This window comes from Protopterus annectens, chromosome 1.part2 (genome assembly GCF_019279795.1).
Source record: "Protopterus annectens isolate FY-2018-M chromosome 1.part2, PAN1.0, whole genome shotgun sequence".
Classification (NCBI taxonomy): Eukaryota; Metazoa; Chordata; order Ceratodontiformes; family Protopteridae; genus Protopterus; species Protopterus annectens.
In genome coordinates, this window is record NC_056727.1 from 565,880,171 (window position 1) to 565,902,886 (window position 22,716).

A 22,716-nucleotide genomic window follows, 5' to 3' on the forward strand; every position below is an offset into this window, starting at 1 on the left:
GTACTGTCAGGAGCTAGCAGGAGGTGCTTTCTGAAATGTGAACATCACCTTACTCGATGGTCACCTATTAAACACTTACAGCTGATCAATGTGTCCTGGACAAAGTATAGTCCAGTGAACACTGTAGTGTCAGGAGCGAGCAGGATGTGATTCCTGAAATGTGAACATCACCTTACTCGATGGTCACCTATTAAACACTTACAGCTGATCAATGTGACCTGGACAAACCTCCTTAACAGTGCAGTGAACAGTGCAGTGTCAGGAGCTAGCAGGATGTGCTTCCTGAAATGTGAACATCATCTTACTCGATGGTCATCTATTAAACACTTACAGCTCATCAATGTGTCCTGGACAGAACCTCCATTACAATGCAGTGCAGTCAACGTTGTAGTGTCAGATGCTAGGAGGATGTGCTTCCTGAAATGTGAACATTACCCTCCTCGATGGTCACCTGTTAAACTCATACAGCTGATCAATGTGTCCTGGACAAACCTCCTTAACAGTGCAGTGAACACTGTAGTGTCAGGAGCTAGCAGGATGTGCTTCCTGAAATGTGAACCTTACCTTATTCGATGGTCACCTATTAAACACTTATAGCTGATCAATGTGTCCTGGACGAACCTCCATTACAGTGCAGGGCAGTGAACACTGTAGTGTCAGGAGCTAACAGGATGTGCTTCCTGAAATGTGAACATCACCTTACTCAATGGTCACCTATTAAAATAATACAGCTGATCAATGTGTCCTGGACGAACCTCCATAACAGTGCAGTGAAAACTGTTGTGTCAGGAGCAAGCAGGATTTGCATCCTGAAATGTGAATATCACCTTACTCGATGGTTACCTATTAAATACTTATAGCTGATCAAGGTGTCCTGGACGAACCTCCTTTACACTGCAGTGAACACTGTAATGTCTGGACCTAGCAGGATGTGCTTCTTGAAATTTGAACATCACCTTACTCGATGGTCACCTATTAAACACTTACAGCAGATCAATTTGTCCTGGACGAACCTCCTTAACAGTGCAGTGAACACTGTAGTGTCGGGAGGTTGCAGGATGTGCTTCCTAAAATGTGAACATCACTTCACTTAATGGTCACCTATTAAATACCTACAGCTGATCAATGTTTCCTGGATGAACCTCCTTTACAGTACAGTGAAAAATTTAGTATCAGGAGCTAGAAGGATGTGCTTCCTGAAATGTGAACATCACCTTACTCGATGGTCACCTATTAAACATTTACAGCTAATCAATGTCTCCTGCAAGAACCTCCATTACTGTGCAGTGCAGTCAATGCTGTTGTATCAGGTACTAGCAGGATGTGCTTCCTGAAATGTGAACATCACCTCACTCGATGGTCACCTATTAAACACTTACAGCTGATATATGTGTCCTGGACGAACCTCCTTAACAGTGCAATGAACACTGTACTGTCAGGAGCTAGCAGGATGTGCTTCCTGAAATGTGAACATCACCTTACTCGATGGTCACCTACTAAACACTTACAGCTGATCAATGTGTCCTGTACGAACTTCTTTTACAGTGCAGTGAACACTGTAGTGTCAGGAGCAAGCAGGATGTGCTTCCTGAAATGTGAACATCACCTTACTTGATGGTCACCTATTAGACACTTACAGCTCATCAATGTGTCCTGGACAAACCTCCTTAACAGTGCAGTAAACACTGTAGTGTCAGGAGCTAGCAGGAGGTGCTTCCTGAAATGTGAACATCACGTTACTCAAAGGTCACCTTTTAACCACTTACAGCTGATCAATGTATCCTGGATGAACCTCCTTAACAGTGCAGTGAAAACTGTTGTGTCAGGAGCTAGCAGGATGTGCTTCCAGAAATGTAAAGATCACCTTCCTCAATGGTCACCGATTAAACACTTACAGCTGATCAATGTGTCCTGGACAAACCTCTTTTACAATGCAGTGAACACTTTAGTATCATGAGCAAGCAGGGTGTGCTTCCTGAAATGTGAAAATCACCTTACTCGATGGTCAACTATTAGACACTTACAGCTGATCAATGTGTTCTGGATGAACCTCCTTAGCAGTGCAATGAACACTGTACTGTCAGGAGCAAGCAGGATGTGCTTCCTGAAATGTGAACATCACCTTACTCGATGGTCACCTATTAGACACTTACAGCTGATCAATGTGTCCTGGATGAACCTCCTTTACAGTGCAGTGAACACTGTAGTGTCAGGAGCTAGCAGGATGTGCTTCCTGAAATGTGAACATCACCTTACATGAAGGTCACCTTTTAACCACTTACAGCTGATCAATGTATCCTGGATGAACCTCCTTAACAGTGCAGTGAACACTGTTGTGTCAGGAGCTTGCAGGATGTGCTTCCAAAAATGTAAACATCACCTTACTCGATGGTCACCGATTAAACACTTACAGCTGATCAATGTGTGCTGGATGAACATCCTTGACAGTGCAGTGTAGTGTCAGGAGCTAGCTGGATATGCTTCTTAAAATATGAACATCACCTTACTCGATGGTCACCTATTAAGCACTTACAGCTGATCAATGTGTCCTGGACGAACCTCCTTAACAGTGCACTGAACACTGTAGTGTCAGGAGCTACCAGGATGTGCTTCCTAATATGTGAACATCACCTTACTCAATGGTCACATACTAAACACTAACAGCTGATCAATGTGCCCTGGATGAACCTCCATAACAGTGCAATGAACACTGTAGTGTCAGAAGCTAGAAGGATTTTCTTCCTGAAATGTGTACATCACATTGCTCAATGGTCAGCTATTAAACACTTACAGCTGATCAGTGTGTGCTGGATGAACCTCCTTAACAGTGCAGTGAACACTGTAGTGTCAGGAGCTAGCAGGATGTGCTTCCAGAAATGTGAACATCATCTTACTTGATGGTCACCTATTAAACCCTTACAGCTGATCAATGTGTCCTGGACAAACCTACTTTACATTGAAATGAACACTTTCGTGTCAGGAGCTAGCAGGATGTGCTTTCTGAAATGTGAACATCACCTTACTCGATGGTCACCTATTAAACACTTACAGCTAATCAATGTGTCCTGGATGATCCTCCTTTACAATGCAGTGCAGTGAACACTGTAGTATCAGTAGCTAGCAGGATGTGCTTCCTGAAATGTGAACATCACCTTACTCGATGGTCACCTATTAAACACTTCCAGGTGATCAATGCATCCTGGACGAACCTCCTTAACAGTGCAGTGAACACTGAAGTGTCAGGAGCTAGCAGGATGTGTTTCGTGAAATGTGAACATCACCATACTTGATGGTCACCTATTAAACACTGACAGCTTATCAATGTGTCCTGGATAAACCTCCTTTACAGTGCAGTGAACAATGTAGTATCAGGAGCTAGCAGCATGTGCTTTCTGAAATATGAATATCACCTTACTCGATGGTCATCTATTAAACAAATGCAGCTGATCAATGTGCCCTGGATGAACCTCATTAACAATGCAGTGAACACTATAATGTCAAGACCTAACAGGATGTGATTCCTGAAATGAGAAAATCACCTTACTTGATGGTCACCTATTAAACACTTACAGCTTATCAATGTGTCTTGGACAAACTTCCATTACAGTGCAGTGAACACTGAAGTGTCTGGAGCTAGCAGGATGTCCTTTCTGAAATGTGAACACCACCTCACTTAATGGTCATCTGTTATACACTTACAGCTGATAAATATGTCCTGGATGAACCTATTTAACAGTGCAGTAAACACTGTAGTGTCATGAGCTAGCAGGATGTGCTTCGTGAAATGTGAACATCACCATACTTGATGGTCACCTATTAAACACTTACAGCTTATCAATGTGTCCTGGATGAACCTCCTTTACAGTTCAGTGAACAATGTAGTATCAGGATCTAGCAGGATGTGCTTCCTGAAATGTGAACATCACGTTACTCGATGGTCACTTATTAAACACTTACAGCTGATCAATGTCTCCTGGATGAACCTCCTTTAGAGTACAGTGAACACTGTAGTGTCAGGAGCTAGCAGGATGTGCTTTCTGAAATGTGAACATCACCTTACTCGATGGTCGCCTGTTAAACAAATGCAGCTGATCAATGTGCCCTGGATGAACCTCATTAACAAAGCAGTGAACACTGTAATGTCAAGAGCTAACAGGATGTGATTCCTGAAATGAGAAAATCACCTTACTTGATGGTCACCTATTAAACACTTACAGCTGATCAATGTGTCTTGGACAAACTTCTATTACAATGCAATGAACACTGTAGTGTCCAGAGCCAGCAGGATGTACTTCCTGAAATGTGAACATCACCTTACTTGATGGTCACCTATTAAACACTTACAGCTGATCAATGTGTCCAGGACAAACCTCCTTAATGGTGCAGTGAACACTGTAGTGTCAGGAGCTAGCTGCTTGTGTTTCCTGAAATGTGAACATCACCTTACTCAATGGTCACCTATTAAACACTTATAGCTGATGAATGTGTCTTGGACGAACCTCCATTACAGTGCAGCGCAGTGAACACTGTAGTGTCAGGAGCTAGCAGGATATGCTTCCTGAAATTTGAACATCACCTTACTCGATGGTCACCTATTAAACACTTACAGCTGATGAATGTGTCCTGGACGAAGCTCCATTACAGTGCAGTGCAGTGAACACTGTAGTTCAGAAACTAGCAGGATATGCTTCCTGAAATTTGAACATCACCTTACTCGATGGTCACCTATTAAACACTTAAAGCTGATCCATGTGTCCTGGATGAACCTCCTTAACAGTGCAGTGAACAATCTAGTGTCAGCAGCTAGCAGGATGTGCTTCCTGAAATGTGAACATCACCTTACTCAACGGACACCTATTAAACACTTACAGCTGATGAACGTGTCCTGGACGAAGCTCCATTACAGTGCAGTGCAGTGAACACTGTAGTTCAGGAGCTAGCAAGATGTGCTTCATGAAATGTGAACATCACCTTACTCAGTGGTCACCTATTAAATACTTACAGCTGATCAATGTGTCCAGGACAAACCTCCTATACAGTGCAGTAAACGCTGTAATGTCAGGAGCTCGCAGGATGTGCTTCCTGAAATGTGAACATCACCTTACTCGATGGTCACCTATTAAACACTTACAGCTGATTAATGTCTCCTGGACGAACTTCCTTTACAGTGCAGTGCAGTGAACACTGTAGTGTCAGGAGCTAGCCTGATGTGCTTCCTGAAATGTGAACATCTCCTTACTCGATGGTCACCTATTAAACACTTCAGCTGATCAATGTGTCCTGGACAAACCTCCTTAACAGTGCAGTGGACAATGTAGTGTCAGGAGATAGCAGAATGAGCGTCCCGAAATGTGAACATCACCTTACTTGATGGTCACCTATTAAACACTTACAGCTGATCAATGTGTCCTGGAAGAACCTTCTTAAACAGTACAGTGAACACTGTAGTGTCAGGAGTTAGCAGGATGTTCTTCCTGAAATGTGAACATAACCTTACTCTATGGACACTATTAAACACTTACAGCTGATCAATGTGTCCTGGATGAACCTCCTTAACAGTGCAGTGAACACTGTAGTGTCAGCAGCTAGTAGGATGTGCTTCCTGAAATGTGAACATCACCTTACTCGATGGTCACCTATTAAACACTTACAGCTGATCAATGTTTCCTGGATGATCCTCCATTACAGTGCAGTGCAGTGAACACTGTAGTTCCAGGAGCTAGCAGGATGTGCTTCGTCAAATGTGAACATCACCTTACTCGATGGTCACCAATTAAACACTTACAGCTGATCAATGTGTCCTGGATGAACCTCTTTTACAGTGCAGTGAACAATGTAGTGTCAGGAGCTAGCAGGAAGTGCTTCCTAAAATGTGAACATCACGTTACTCGATGGTCACCTATTAAAAACTTACAGCTGATCAATGTGTCCTGGACGAACCTCCTTTACAGTGCAGTGAACACTGTAGTGTCAGGAGCTAGCAGGATGTGCTTTCTGAAATGTGAACATCACCTTACTCGATGGTCGCCTATTAAAAACATTTAGTTGATCATTGTGTCCTGGAAGAACCTCCTTAACAGTGCAGTGAACACTCTAGTGTCAGGAGCTAGCAGGATGTGATTCCTGAAATGTGAACATCATCTTACTCGATTGTCACCTATTAAACACTTACAGCTTTTCAATGTTTCCTGGACGATCCTCCATTACAGTGCAGTGCAGTGAACACTGTAGTGTCTGGAGCTAGCAGGATGTGCTTCCTGAAATGTGAGCATCACCTTACTCGATGGTCACCTATTAAACACTTACAGCTGATCAATGTGTCCTGGACAAACCTCCATTACAGTGCAGTGAACACTGTAGTGTCAGGAGCTAGCAGATTGTGCTTCTTGAAATGTGAACATCACCTTACTCGATGGTTACCTATTAAACACTTACAGCTGATCAATGTGTCCTGGACGAAATTCCTTTACAGTGCAGTGAACACTGTAGTGTCAGGAGTCTGCAGGATGTGCTTCCTAAAATGTGAACGTCACCTTACTCGAGGGTCACCTATTAAACACAGATGATCAATGTGTCCTGGACGAATCTCCTTAACAGTGCAGTGTACATTGTAGTGTCAGGAGCTACCAGGATGTGCTTCCTGAAATGTGAACATCACCTTACTCGATGGTCACATATTAAACACTTACAGCTGATCAATGTGTCCAGGGCGAACCTCCTTAACAGTGCAGTGAACACTGTAGTGTCAGGAGCTAGCAGGATGTGCTTCCTGAATAGTGAACATCACCTTACTCGATGGTCCCCTATTAAACACTTACAGCTGATCAATGTGTCCTGGACGAACCTCCTTTACAGTTCAGAGAACACTGTAGTGTCAGGAGCTAACAGGATGTGCTTCCTGAAATGTTAACATCACCTTACTCGATGGTCACCTATTAAACACTTACAGCTGATCATTGTGTCCTAGACAAACCTCCTTTTCAGTGCAGTGAACACCGTAGTGTCAGGAGCTAGCAGGATGTGCTTCCTGAAATGTGAACATCACCTTACTTGATGGTCACCTATTAAACACTTACAGCTGATCAATGTGTCCTGGACGAACCTCCTTTACAGTGCAGTGAACACTGTAGTGTCAGGAGCTAGCAGGATGTGCTTCCTGAAAGATAAGAATGCAGGCAGCTCTATTCACACCCCTGGTGCTTGGATTCATATTTTCATATTGCAGTACTTACTCTGCAGTGCAGCATTGAAGAGGGGTGCACTCCTGAGTTGTCTTCATAAAATTAAGTATTAAAATGAAGCACAATTTGCTTTAGTTGGTGGTAGCTTAGTGGGATATAAAGATCCTAAAGCACTTACCAGAAAGAAAAAAAAGCAGGGATATTTCACAGGTGTCGTGTCCAGATTCTCCCCATCATTGTAAATACAGCCTCAGTTCACCTAGTCTAGAGACAAATCAGATAGATAGACAGACAGACAGAAATTGAAATACACACCAACGATCCCAGCAGGAAAAAGTGCTTGGCTATTCACTGCTTTTGGACCTCTGTGCCATTGGGGGGTAACCCCTTCATCTCATTTCCTCCAGTGAGAATCCCACTAGCTATCTCCCCTCTTTTTGGTCTCTGATTGCCTACTGAATTCACTTCTGTCTGGCCCGTGTGGCAGCCACCTCTTCTTTCTTGGACCTTTCCATCAAGTCGCACTTTGAGTTTGCTCTAGTTCTTCTGGCACTGCCTTTTTACTGCTTATCGCCCTTTTCTTCCTATTACAACCTAATCCCCCTGTAGCCACTTTATATGTGCCTGAGCTTTGCATGTGTCAAGATTTTCACACTAAGCTAAATCACTGTCTACACCTGCCTGCTAGTAACTACCCCTAACTGCATATAGCATACAATTCTGCCCAAAAGCCTGCTATTTTTTAAGTACTGCTAGTTATAAACATATTTTTAAGTCTGCCTGAATACTTACTTTACTTACCAATTGTCCTTACCTGCTGACATGTGTATAGCCTTAAATGTAAATAGTACTTATTATTTTCTACTTCCCTGGTTTTAGTTGTGAATCATGGCACTATAAGGTTAGTATAGGGTAGTGAGTTACTCATGTCATCTGTACTGTATGCATTCTGCTGTTTTATAGGGTCAAAATTATGACCCTGTAAAACAAAATCAAATTCAAAACTGAACTCAGTTCTATTATAACTAAACTGATTATCCATTGTGTGTCCTCAGCTGTCACTATTTTTCACTGATTTTAGATCTATACTCATTGTTAATTCTATTAGTTGCAATCAGTGCAATTAATAGTCCACTCGAAAAAAAAACACACTACCTGTCATAGGTTCATAGGTGAATTCTAAGTTAACTGCTCTTGTGGGATATTTTAAGCCTAGCCTATTATTCCATTAGTTAAAATTACCCATACCTAGTCCTAAGTTCTATATTTATATAGTACCATAGGATAGGGATTAGTTCTGAGTAAGATAGTGACTATGTCCTGAGAATAATATTGAGTGTTTATAGAAGTCATATTGTAGGAAGAGCATTTAGGTGTTGCCTCTGTCCATAAATACTACCAGTGACAGTCATGGGGTACATTTCCTTATTCTCATCCATAGAGCCAGGCTGTGCTTGAATAGGGACAGGGGGCAAACTTTGTGTTACATGGAGAGGGCAACTGTTCCACTGTAGCAGTAACCTCTGAGAGATGTACCTCTATCTCCAAACCATTCTGCTGAAGTTACAAAAGAGGTTTAGATCCCTGGAATGAGTATTCCTGATATCAGTTGACTTGCAAATATGCAGTAAGTCCATCAGTATAATGTCAGAAGATCCCTTATAAAACAAAGGTCCCCTCTTGGAAGTCTGTAGGATACTGAATACAGTGACATTGGCTTGAGGTAGTTCGTGTAGGACTTACGCTTTTAGACCCTGTATTCATTTTCCAAGGAACATCAATGGTCATTCAGGTTAATGCATATGTCTGGTCAGATACATGTCAAAGAAGGCATTGTACTCAATAACTGGCCTGATGACAGCAGAATAAAGTTAGACAATGAAATCTGTGGACCTGGAGTCTATTCCTTTACTCACAAGCTGTTCAATATAGAAGGACTTTCTTATATCTGTGGACACGTTAGTCAAATGTATGGTTAATGTCCATATATGTTCACAAATCCCAAATTACAGGATTGACTCTTAGGAGTGTATTGTCAGCATGGTAATTTCCTAGGTTAATGGGTTCCCCAAAGGATACAATATGCATTTTTGGCATTAAGTTTTATTCAGTGGCTGTGCCACCAGTTATTTGTTTGGTACAAGTCTTCCTGCAAAATTGAACTAAATGGAACTAGGCAACCTAGGCATCTGCCTAAGGCCCAGTACTGGCTGGGGTTGTGCATGGCCACAACATTACATAAAAAAAGAAAAAAAGAAAAGTTTTTCTGCTTTGTTCACCTATATCCTGCTTAGTACTTTCAGCCAATGAGACAAGAGCTAGCACCCATGCAGAGATGGTATGAGATTTAATTTCACAGCAAAACTGGTGGTCAGGTTTTAACAAAGACTGCAGCTTATCTTTGTAGGTATGAACTACAGGAGAGGAGAGAAATTTAATTTCATGGCAGAGTAGGTGAGCATGCACTTACAGAGAGTGTAGCTTTTCTTTGCTGATACAAGCTACAGGAGAAGCATTCTTTGACAGCATTAGCAAATGGAAGAGATTGGTCTCCTTAATGTCAACAGCATGTTTATTAATTAATGCATATAAATTGGACAACATAAAGTATATGAGTTTAATGCTAATATTTTAACTATGAATACACTTTTAATTTAGCTTGTTTTTTTGCAGGCAAACAGGTGTGAAATGCACTGTGCTTGGGCTACAAGAGTTTGTCCAACAATTAGTGGAGATGAGTAATGTTATGAGCTGTTTAACAGCTGCTTCCTGTAGTACATGGCTTGATTCCCTCAACCTTCATTTGTCTTCTGTGACTCTGACAAGTTACTTCACCAGACAGTATTCCTGGGCTGCTCCTGAAAAGGAGCACATGTCCAGTGGGCTGTCCCAGGCTGTTAGCAAATACATTATATGTTTGTCTTTTGATTTCCTGCACCCTTTACATAGACATTAATTAGTACTTCACTATATGCTATTTGTGTATAAATCCCAGTACACCTCTTGTAGTTTAATGGGTTGCCAGATACATTTTCACTAAGTGTGAGTTTCAAGGGAAGAGAAGTTTACTGTTTCCCAAGCTAAGTCTGTTTTCAGTGTGAGAGTGTTTTTGTTTTGGTTTAAAAATTGGCTATCAGTGTTTTTTTTCTGTAAAATTTGAAACTATAATTTTAAATGAAATCCAAATCTGTGTGATAATTATAAAAGCAAAGAAGAAAATAGAACATACACTAACACGTTTGAATAGTGTTTATGATAACTGGGGATACAAAGACAAGTAATAGTAAATTGGTAGGGGTAGTGGAGCGTGATTCATTAGCCTGCATAGTGCCCCATTTGTCCATGATATTGCTCTGTTGACTCTGTAGTTATATACTACAATAACACAGCATTATTCACCATTCAAGTAGGTCAGACCTGTACTAAGTGATGTCAGAATGGATAGGTATTCCTAATGGCGGAGAAGACACAGGGAGATCAAAAATAAGATGTAGGCATGCGAGAGAATGTAAAACCACCCAAAACAGTATTCTATATGCAGTATTATTTTTGATTTTTTATGACTTGTGGGTTGATGAACAAAAGCTGCTGCAGTATTTATATGGTCTGTAATTGTTTTGCTTCAATTATTGCACTAAAGAATGGAGTAATTCACTAATAGGGCTGGGTGTTGTAATAAAGTCTAACTATGCTGCATTTTAGTAATATATTTTCGCAAAACCTTCTTTACAGCCTCCAGCAACTGCAAAGGGCTGACATTAGTCAGGTCATATAGTCTGCATTATTCAGAGTGATGATCAGAACAGTCTGATCTTCAGCATTAATTATACAGTCACTATTGCACATTATTGTGATACAGTCTTCACTGCAAGATTGGATTGTAAAGAATTTCTGCATTGTTAAAAAATGTTATGTTAATGGCAGTTGATGCAGAGGACTAAAGCTCCAACTTGTTAATGAGCCCTTCCTGTGGCAAGTGTGCACGGTTTTAATCTTTTTGTCTTCATTTATCTACTGTATGATATTGAGCAAGTCATTTAATTAGACAGTGTTTTGGAGCAATTGAGAATTTGGTTTTGGCTCCTTAATGGTTCATGGACTGCATACCTAGTAAATGTGAACCTGTTGTCACTGTTTGCCAACCATCCCTTATTGTATAGCTGATCTTGTTCAGAAAAATGTTATGGCAATATCACCCAGACACCATTTTTGAATGCAAAATAGTTATTTTATTATTCAAGGGCAACAGGCACTGCATTTGTAGGTGTAGCATTGAAATGTGAAGTTGTTTGCCAGCAGCAGCTTCTATATTGCTATTTAGTTCTCTTTGATGTAGAATTATTCAGATGACTTCTACTTCTGCAGAGATTGTGCATATTGACTTAGTACATGTAATCAGACAGTTAATATTTCATATTGTCTTATAAATACCATAATATTTAAATTGTGCTGCACTTGATCTTATGATATGATGCTAGTGATCTTTATACACTTTAATTTAGTTCATCCAAAGCTACCAATAAAGTATTTGTAATTTATTTTCGTCATGCAGTAATAGGTTTACACAGTCAAAAAGTGGCTATAACTGTGGGTGGGGGTGGGAGATCTCTGTGGATCAAAGTATCTTTTGCTCTTATCTGATCATTTTTAAACAGTCTTTAATCTGGCTTTGCAAGCTTGTGTGTGTGTGTGTGTGTGTGTGTGTGTGTGTGTGTGTGTGTGTGTGTGTGTGTGTGTGTGTGTGTGTGTGTGTGTGTGTAAATTAAATAGGAATATTTTGACTACTGTGTGTTTATATGAAACTAATTTAAAATATGTGACTTCAGTCACTATCATGATTAATTTTTGACACTGACATCTGAGAAGGATGCAGTCAACATGTAACTATAATTTCTTGGTTTGGGAGATGCCTGATGATAAAGTTAAAGAGTCATTAGTCTGTCTTTGCAGGAATAATGTGAATTAGTGTAAAGTGAATTGCAATACTTTATTGTGTCCATTTTTATTTATCAGAACCAGACATGTGGTGTGTAGTCAGTTGATTTAGTGACCACAGTTGCTGAGTACAGATATGGCTGGATTATAGTGACAGCTGTTTGAGTGGCCTTTTAAGGTTGCAATTTTCTGAAATGGATACTTGTGTCATTATTGATTCATTTTGTTTTGGTGCTTACTGGAAAAAAATGTTCAAAACTACAAATGTAAAATGTGCTGTAACAAATATTGCTGCATTAAACACAAAATATAATTAAAAACAACCAGGAAAGTAAATTAAAGAACACATCCATTTATTCATGGTCCTAAAAATGTATGCAGGGAGCCCATTGATTGAAAACAGCCCGTGAACTGAGATACATTTAGTCCACCACTGGCCAGTTGCATTTTCAATTAATATGATTTTCATTGCATTTTTAATGAATGTTTGCTTTAATGCTTCAAGGGAATTAAAGCTTTCTGTTTGCTCATGCTAAGTCTGTTTTCAATGTGCAACTTTTTTGTTTTGTTTTGCAAATGGCTATCAGTGTTTCTGCTTATAAAATTTGAAATAAAAGTTGTAAATTTAAATCCATACCTCTGTAATCATTGCAAAAGTAAACAAAAAATAGTATGTACACTTACAGTTTTGAACAGTGATTATGGTAACTTAGGGGAGGCAGCCAAGTAATGGGACACTAGAAGGGCTGTGGGAGGCCCTGGTCCATCACCTTACCTAATGCCCCATTTGACCCATGATCTCACTCTGGATTCAATTACTGCTATTAAACAGCAGTCAACCACAGACTTTGTTAGCCAGAGTACCTTGGTGTTTGCCTTTACTTCAGAGAAGTAGATGCCAAACAGGAGAGGTCCCAGTATTAATCCCTGTAGGACTCCACTAGTGGATGATATTTTTGTGAAAGTAGTTTTCACTATCCTGATCTCTTGAGTCCTATCTGTGAGCCAGTTGGCAATCCAGTGGGTGATATAGGGGTTTATTCCCAGTTTGGTAACTTTCCTTACTATGTCTGAGTGAGATACTGTGTCAAAAGATTTGGCAATATCTAGGTTTACAGTATGCAACACTGTCCCCCATACTGGGATTAATGACAAACCCTCTCAGCTCAATATTAATCCATACATGGTTGGCTGAATTGGTATTTAGCTGTCTTACAGAACTCATACCATTAATGTGTTTTCCCACTCTGGTGGCATAGAGGGATAAAGCCCTGTGTATGACCCAGGTAATCTGGGTTCAGTTAGTGGTTCAGGTACCTGACAGAGTGGCAAGGAAAGATGGGCATGCCAATCCTGGGGAGAGGGCAGTGACATGGGCATCTCCTCTGACAATCCCTGGTGGAGGCTGGGGACATTGTTGGGAGGAGGCATAGCTCAAAGAGGAGGTGGCTGGTGGACCTGGCTGAGCTGCTGCATAGGTGGGGTGATATACTGCAATGTCCCCATTGCACACCTGCCCCTCAAATATAACCATGTGACTGCAAAGGAGGGGAGGAATTATTAGGTCATACAAGAAAACCCCCTGGACAGAAACAGAGATAGCTGAGCCCCTGGAACACCCATAGGCTCCATAACCAGCCTTAGCAGGAGGGGTAATGAGATTGGCTGGTAGACCTGCTGTGGATGTGGGACAATGGAATGTTGAGCTGGTAACATGACAGAAAAAGGAGAAAAAAAGTTAAGGTATGTTTGCCCTAGATACAAAAACATTATACTTCATGTCCCAAAAGGCTGTGTCATGAGTCCCCTCCTGTTTGATATATATTTCTGTGACATAAAAACTGATAAGAAGGGACTATGGCCAACCAAGTTTGTTGATGATTGTAAAATGGTGATAGATAACAGATTCTATTCTGATACTCAGATTCTACAGGAAAGGCTGGACCAAACAAATGGTTGGTGTATTATTCAAGGGACTCGCACGCAATACCAAAAAATGCAGTATAGTTTCCTTTGATAAATCTAGCATTACTGTGGTTTACCACATAAATAACATTTCAGTTAAATTTGGCTCAGTCATTGAGAACTTGGGTATATATACTGATAACTATTTTTTGAACAACACATCTCTGTGGTGGCTAGAAAATCCTTCTGTCTTGCACACCTTATCCTCTGTGGGATCTCTTCAAGGTCCAAAAGATGTTATAGTCCCACTTTATTTATCTGTTATTAGACCCATCACTCAAAACAATGCACATTGACATGTTTCTCACCAAGCATCTACACCAGCTTGACAGACCTCAACATTTTTTCCCCAAAAAAGTCTCAGTATTCTTAGCTACTCTGACAAACCAAAAACTCTGTTGCTCTATTCAATGTCATAAAGACTCATGAGGGGGTAATCCCAGCTTAGCTTTCTTCATTTTGAATGATTCAGTATTTTTTAAACTCCTTCACCTAAATACATTGTGATAAATCAAATACCGGTTCTAGAGACCTAAATCCATTCTCTCACATCAATAACACCAGATGTCATGTCATATACCTAATCCAATGTATCCCCCATATCGAGAATAGGCTGCTCTTACCTATCAAGCAGAGTACTTTCCTAGCAACCTTTAAAACCAGTCTGGATGACGGGATTGGTGGTTGAAAAATGTCATCAGGGATATGTGGAAAAGTCCATTTAATGTGTGGGGGAGGGCACTGATAGTCTCCCACCAGTACTGGGTGATGTGGCTGAGGTTCATAATGGTCTCCTTTGACCATGAGCTTGGTACGAGCCTATACACCTATGAATCTATAAACGCTCTGTACTGCAGTTTGCATTATTCAAGTCAGTACTGAAACTGCTTTTAGGAACAGTCTGTCTACCTGGGCAATGAATTCTTAAATAACATAAAAGGAGGAGACAGAAACTCAGAGGAGATTCATACACTTAGAAGGTGTGACCATTTTCCACAGGAAGGAGATATACACTTAGAAGGTGTGACCAATGTCCACCAGGTTGCCGATACAGCCCGGAGGGAAAGAGAAAACATGTACTTAAAACATAATGCTTACTAGTTTACTACATGATGTACTACATCTACTTTCTGGTTTTAAAATCAAGATTACTTATCATCATGAGCCAGTCATTGCTCATTATATTTTAATTTTAAGTGATTCTGCTCATGTAGTTAGATTTGAGATGCTTCACTTGTGTGTTTGCACAACAGGCCAGCATTACAGTATCAAATTTCTTCAGTCATCAATTAAAAATCCTCAACAAACAAATCAAAGAGGAGCAGACAATGGTTTGGTGCAGTGGAAAGTGTTGTTGCCTCACAGTAAGAGATTCCCTGGTTCGATTCTCAGCTGGTGTGCCTTCTGTGTAGAGTCTGCATGTCTTCCCTATGTTCACATAGGTTTCCTTCCACATTCCATAGACATGCAGTAGGTGGACTGGATACTCTAAATTGGCTATAGGTGTGAGTGTGCATGTGAGTGTGTGGTGTGGAAGAATTACCATGGCAGGTCTTGCCACCCAGAGGTATAAACATTGGCTCTAGATGATTGTCACTATTGAAGTGATATCTCTATCCCATGTACAAAAATGGGAAAAAGGGGATGTGGATGGAGGGATGTGGTAACAGAATTTTATGACTGAAACCAATGTCTAAATCTAACAGTCATACTTTACGTCCATTACAGTACAGCATACCTTTGCCTTATATATTTCATACATTGCATCTGTACTTTTACATATTGATATAATTGCTTATTTGTTTATACACTATTTTGTATTGCATGTTCATACAAACTGTAATTACCTAAATTGCTATCTTAAATTGCCTAACTGGACCAAGGCATGGCTGAAATGGGTCTGATCTCTAGCCTACATAACAAAGTAAGTAAGTAAGTATATAAAATAACTGAATCAATGTGCTGACCATATTCTAATCACTAGTACATAAAAAAAATAATTATTGACTGTTTTGCTTATGTGTTTGGGTATACCTAACAAGATGTTTGTAGAACTGATCCAGTTCACATTTCTTTGTAGGCAACAGATATGCTGAGCCTGATCCTAACTGGAGAAGCAAACAAGATGGTACTGATGCAAGAGGTATGCCCTGCTCTGTATTTGCTAGTATGCTATTGCCAGTTCCTGTGAGTACAACAAACGATCACCACCTTGTACTTAAAAAGTAACTTAAAAGCATTCACACTTAATACTACTACACTATATCCAGTTTTTATGCTTGTCCCATAAAGCATGCCATGGAGTAAGCTTCAATGCTGCAGATCTGTGATGAAGTATCCTCTTGGCAACACAGGAATGGAGAAAGAAGATTCTGCTAATAGGGAAGACTGCATTTATGGATACAGAGAATAATTAAGAGGGGGTGGAATTTACTGGCAAAAACTGGCAATGGAACCAAGGTACTGGGAGCAAATAATTAGAGAGGGAAAGGTAATAGAATGGGAAGAGGCCAATAACTCATTTGGACTGCAGGCTAGAGATTGCCTTCCCTATCAAGGATTGATATCAGGATATAGGCAATAAAGAAGAAACAGGGGGATCCTAAGTAAGACCAGCACTGGTAGAGTTGTTAGTAGAATCTAGAACAGAAGCTGCTCTCAAAGGATAATGAGTAGGGCATGTAAAATATTGCATGATAACTATAGTAATCAATCAGATGACGTAAAAAAGGATTGGGAAGAGAGATTGGATAAGCCATCACAAAGAAACAATGGAGTTGTGATGATGTGAGGTATTGCCAGCTATGCCAGTAGAAGTAGGGCAGAAGATGTGTAACATATACCAGCACAGCTAGCTGGAATTTTGTAAATAATTAAATGTCATTTGTATATCAAACTGATTTGTACGGATGCTTGTGTTTAAAAATGTATTTGTTAATTTGTTTGTGTTAAAAATGTATCAACAGTGTGCCCTGCTGGACAGAAAAAGAAATATGTATGCATTATTGTAACTGTTTAAATGTATATGTTTTAACAGAGGATACTGGAAGAGAAGAGGTTAATCTCAAACTTTAAAAACAGTAAGAAATTAAGTTACTGGGCCTAGGCCATAAGGATCTTATCTCACAGTTTTGAATGAATCCAGGGATGCAGTGTCTGTAAGAAGTATGGTTTATTAGCTCCTATAGGAAGACTGGAATTGGTTTATGGTTTTATTATTGGAACTGCAGAAGATGTTAGCAAGGCTCCGCTCATGCGCTCACGTGTGTGTGTGTGTGTGTGTGTGTGTGTGTGTGTGTGTGTGTGTGTGTGTGTGTGTGTATTATTGACACATAGGTGCTAAATCCTGGCAGTTTCCAGCAATGGGGGAATTGCATGGGTACCAGAAGTCAGATGACCAGATGTATGTGATGTCATTCTGTAATCTAGGACAAAAATAATGTTTTAATACTAGTTGAGACTGAAGTCTCATAGCAGCCTGTTTTTGGAACCTGACATTGAAGAATCACTCACCTACTTTATATTATCTTGCTCTAGTAAGTGACCAGGGAAGAGTAACGCTTGAGATAAGTCAGAAAAATATAGTGAGATTAGTTAAGTTTTGTTTTTCTGTAATTATGTAAACCTGACCACCTAGGTTATTATTGTTAATATTTCCTGTGATTGAAACCCTGGTGTTAGTAGTAAATAGATATTTAGTATTTTCATGTTATTTGAATATATATTATTAAATATATTTAAACTTTTCATTGTGGCTGATCCTTTAGAGAATGTTGTTACCTTTGAGAGTACTCATATTTGTTTGGTGACTCTGTGGCCACTCCTGAAAGCCTTACTGCATTGGTCAAACTACCATTCATATTAATATTAATTTCACTCAGTATAATTGGGTACCCTTGTAAGAGCCTTAGAGTAGCTGGCTTGGGAGTGTCTGGTTGCAGTAACTACCTTATAATCTGACCAGAAGGGGGCATAGCTAGTAAATCTGTGCATGTGTATGTACATGTACATACATGTGTGCGTGTGTGTGTGTGTGTGTGTGTGTGTGTGTGTGTGTGTGTGTGTGTGTGTGTGTGTGTGTGTGTGCAAATCATATCTCAGAGTGTGTGTCAGCTACTTGGAGCAGGGACACAAAGCAGTAGTTTCACAGAGAGAGTGGTGGAGGAATTGGCTTGGTCACTTGGCTGAGGACTTAACTCTGCAGCTGTGTTAGTGGGGAGCCTTATTGAGGACCTGTGGGAGAGACAGAGAGAAAAAGCCAAACACCAGGCTGAGCGTGTTTCTTAAGAGCAATTGTGCTTTATGCAGAGAGTTGCATCTGGAAATACTGGGTGTACCCATTTTTGTTCCAAGTGAATGTTCCTCTCCAGTGTCAGTGGTAAGGATTCAGGCTCCTTAATTACTGGCTCAGAGAAAGGATGTCACATACTGGTGAGCAGTGGTGTGGATATTAATTGAACTTCTGTAGCATGTAGGCAGTTGTCACTAAAGATGTGTGTGTATGTGTGTGTGTGTATGTGTCTTCTCTCAGCAGCCCCAAGGTAAACATTCGTAGTTTGATTTCACAACAGTTTTATTTATTTTTTGTTAGTTTGGTTTAGTCAGGGAAAACAAGTAAAGATGTCAGCAGAAGATTATGGCAAGTTAACAAAAAAACAGTTTGCCAAGGTGTGCAAAGACAGAAAACTAGTGCATGCCAACCTGACTAAAGAGGAAATGATTTCAACCATAGTCACAGCTCAGACCAGTAACAAGGAGGATATCCAGTCTCTTGATGGGAATTTGCAGCCCTCAGAAAAAGAACAGTTCACCTTTTCCTCAGAGGACTTAAAAATCCATCTGCAGTTAAAGAGACTTGAACTGGAGGTCAAATGTCTAAAATTAGAATCAGAAGAGAGACTGTGGCATTTGGAGGCTGAAGGAAAGAAAGGAGAAACAGATGGAATTAGAATCAACAGAGAGTCTGTGGTGTTTGGAGGCTGAAGAAAATGAGAAGCAGTGTCAACATGAGAGGGAGATGCTGACTCTTTGCCAGGGTCAGGGATGTAATGGGGAAGGGAATAACCAAACCCAGAAGTAATAAAGGTCAGCAAGTTTCTTCCACAATTTATAGAGAGTGATAATTTAGATAGTTTTAGTCATATATTTGAAAGAATATGTAAACAGTATAATGTCGACTAAGGGCTCTGGGGATGGTTCCTGACCCCCTTATTCCATGGTAAAGCTGTAATTACTGTTTCTAAATTGTCTGATATTGATTGTTTAAACTATGACACAGTAAAGAAATGTTTACTTGAATGTTTTAAGTTAATACCTGAAGCTTATAGAAAAAAGTTCTGTGAGCATAGACACAAGGCAGATGAAAGTGTGTGTGATTATATTGCTAAGTTAAGCACTTATTTTCATAGGTGAGTGAGTGGGTGTCACGTCACCAGTTTTGAAGGGCTGGCAGACCTTTTAGTGAGGGAACAAGGACTTAGCACTTGTCATAAATGACAATTTAATAAAGATGTTTCTTGTTAAAGAAATCCTCATGGCAAATCACCTCATATTTTTTACTTTGGCAGTATGCCATAATATTCACACAAGAACAGTTCTAGCTATCAAACAGAGCCAAAAAAAGCTTTGAACATTAATGTACATTTCTAAATAATGTGGTGAGGCAGTGAACAGTGCAATTGTGTAAGTAAACTTACCATAACAGTAGATGTTCGAATGATTACTGCTGCAGTAGCCTTAGCTATATAGGTTATATACTACCATAGATATAACGGGTCTATATTACAAGATCAAATGCTTAGGTGAAAGAAACATCAAACTTGTAATATCGAAAGCAAAAACCAGCGAATGGCCGATTTAATGCAGGGAAAGATTTCCCTTGCCCGTTCACTTGATTTTGCCGTTTTGTCTACTGTAGAGTGATCTTGGAGTTGGTATATTTAGTTAGGGCTGGTAGGGGGGGCACAGACCCTCATGTCAGTGGCCAACCAATGTGTTTTCCTGCACCATTTGATGTTTTTGGGTTCGATATTACAAGTTCGATGTTTAGGTGTTCGATCACCTAAGCATTCGATCTTGTAACAATTAATGTCTTTCAGCTTTTCCCGGTTAGGGGTCACCACAGCGGAACTCTGGTCTGCTAATGATTGGCAGTGGACTTTTTTACAGTGCCGAGTTGCCAGCCCGACACCTAACCTTCAAAAAAGGCACACCCATTCACTCACGCACCTACCTGCATGTCTTTAAATATCACTCGACCATGGGAAGGACTTGCAGACTCCACACAGAAGGCGCTCCAGCTGAGAATCAAACAGGAGAACCTCTTGCTGTGAGGTGACAATGCTAACTGCTGCACCACTGTGGCTCCATCTTGTAATATAGATGCGATATAACAACCCACCAGCTTCCAAATCCTCAAGGCACCTTCCACATGCCAAAATATTCAGGCAGCTCAAGCTAGACTGACTGAAAGACAAATGTGGGTGCCAAACCCTTCAGAGCTTTCCTACCAACAGAAAGAGGGAGGCTCAGCCCTGAAAGGACAATGCTAGGAACAACAAGCATTTGGATGACTCTTGTCATAGGGGATGCCATTGTATGACACACAGATGACCCACTCACCTGAATGAACAAGAAGATAACGCTTAGTTGCTTATCTGGAACTAGGATCCACTAAGTTACACATGCATTCAAGTCACTACACCTCAGGTATGACTACAATCTAATCACAGTACATGTGGAGGTTAATGACTTGAAACGTATGGGCTATATGCAGAGAGACATTGTTGATCGCTCTAAATATGTTTCTCAGGCAGGTATGTGCCTTGCACTGAGCAGCAATATACCTTCACCAAGGATGATGTCACAGTATGAACAAAAGATGATTGACGTCTGTAATTGGTTTAGTTTCTGGTGTCTTTCCAAGGGCATTTAATATTTGTCAGCATGGGAGGACACGGTTAGCAAACTACGTTGCTTTGCAAATGATGTTCTGCACTTGTCTCCCCTAGGCTTCCAAATATTGGCTAAAACTTTATTTACCTTCTTAAAGCCTTTTTAGACAATGTCACATTTACAAACCTATGGAAATAAGAAATAAAATCAAAATAAACGTAATGGTGTTACTGCTCAATGCTAGGAGCCTAAACAAGAAACTCCATACTCTACAAACTCTCCTCACTCTGGAGAATTTAGACATCTGTACTGTTACTGAGACATAGTTTAAATACATAGAAAGTACTACAGCAGTAGAAGGCTCCAGTGCCTTCCTTATATTTAGACCATTAGCTGCACACACAGGGACAATAGATGGAGGAGACTCAATCTGTATTAGCAACAAACATAACTCTAAATTGGTTAAACAGGAACATGCTCTGTGCAAATTACCATTGACAAAGTCCCATACTATATCCTAGAAAGCTATAGGTCACCCTCTCTGTCCCTAGAATCCCATAGATTGCACCTATACTTACTGGAGATACCCACTATTAAATGAAATAACCTACTCATAGGAGACTTTAACTACCCCTTCGTAGACTGAAAAAATACACTGCCTCATATTTACAAGCATAATGATTTCTGGACTTTATTAAACAAATACCCTTGAACACATGTGCAAACCCACCATAGGGTCAAACATACTGGACCTGGTACTCACCAATATGAGAGAGGGCTGCACCACCCCCAGTGTTACATTCCAAATGGTGAGGTCGAACCACAAAGCTGCCTCCTTCATAATAGAAATCAACTCTGTAACCCCAGCAAACCATGCAATAGTTAAGAACTATTCCAAGCCAAACTACATCCTATTAAGTGATAGTTGTTCAAAATTCAGCCCATCCCTACCCCGAGTTCACAGCAACCTACATGGAATTGTTCACAGACAGGCTGTACAACCATGTAAATGGGTGTATAAAGACTGCAGTATCTACTAGAAGTAGGCCCAAAACAAACTACAAACCACACTGGTGGAATCCTAATATTATTTGGTTATATAAAGAATGGAAAAAAGTTGTGTCTAAAATCAGGAAGAGAAACTCCTATTATGATAGTTCTGTAATAACTAAACAGGAAACTAAGATTATTAATTAAGTCCCCCAAGGACAATTATGAGGTCAAGATAACTTCACAGGCTAAAAACAAACACAAGGCCTTCTACAGCTATGTCTGAAACCCCAAAGGCAGCACACACTAGTGTGCCGCACTGACAGAGTCAGCTCAGACTTTATGCCCCATTGCCCCGTACATCCCCCATGAAGTACCTACTAGCAAAATCCCCCAACTATTAACAGGGAGCACAACCTGGCAACAGTTGCTAAGGCCAAAAACACAGCCTTAATGTGCTACCGACAATTTCCAGGGATTACGAGCTGAACAGTTTGAAACATGACGTTTTAGGACCACTTGAGTCACTTTTCAACTATAGCCTCAAAACAGACTTTGTACCATGAAAATAGAGGACTGCAATTATTATCCCACTTCAAAAGAGTGGGCCATTGACTGATCCCAGAAACAACAGACCTATTAGACTGACTAGTCTAATATGCAAAGCCATGGAACAAATTATCATGGAAATGATCAACAAAGACACAGGCAAACTTCAGACACTAGAACAACCCAGTTTGGCTTTATCAAG

The 22,716-nt window shown here is 40.3% G+C and overlaps 1 protein-coding gene across 3 annotated transcripts in view; it reads left to right on the plus strand.

The window, feature by feature from the left end:
* Positions 1 to 22,716, plus strand: part of VIT (vitrin) — a 1,072,224-nt gene that overhangs the window by 771,901 nt on the left and 277,607 nt on the right. For all 3 annotated transcript variants that reach the window (XM_044057778.1, XM_044057780.1, XM_044057779.1), the window contains one exon: positions 16,162 to 16,224. In XM_044057778.1, the coding sequence (XP_043913713.1) occupies positions 16,162 to 16,224 (63 nt within the window). The remainder of the gene's footprint in view (positions 1 to 16,161; positions 16,225 to 22,716) is intronic.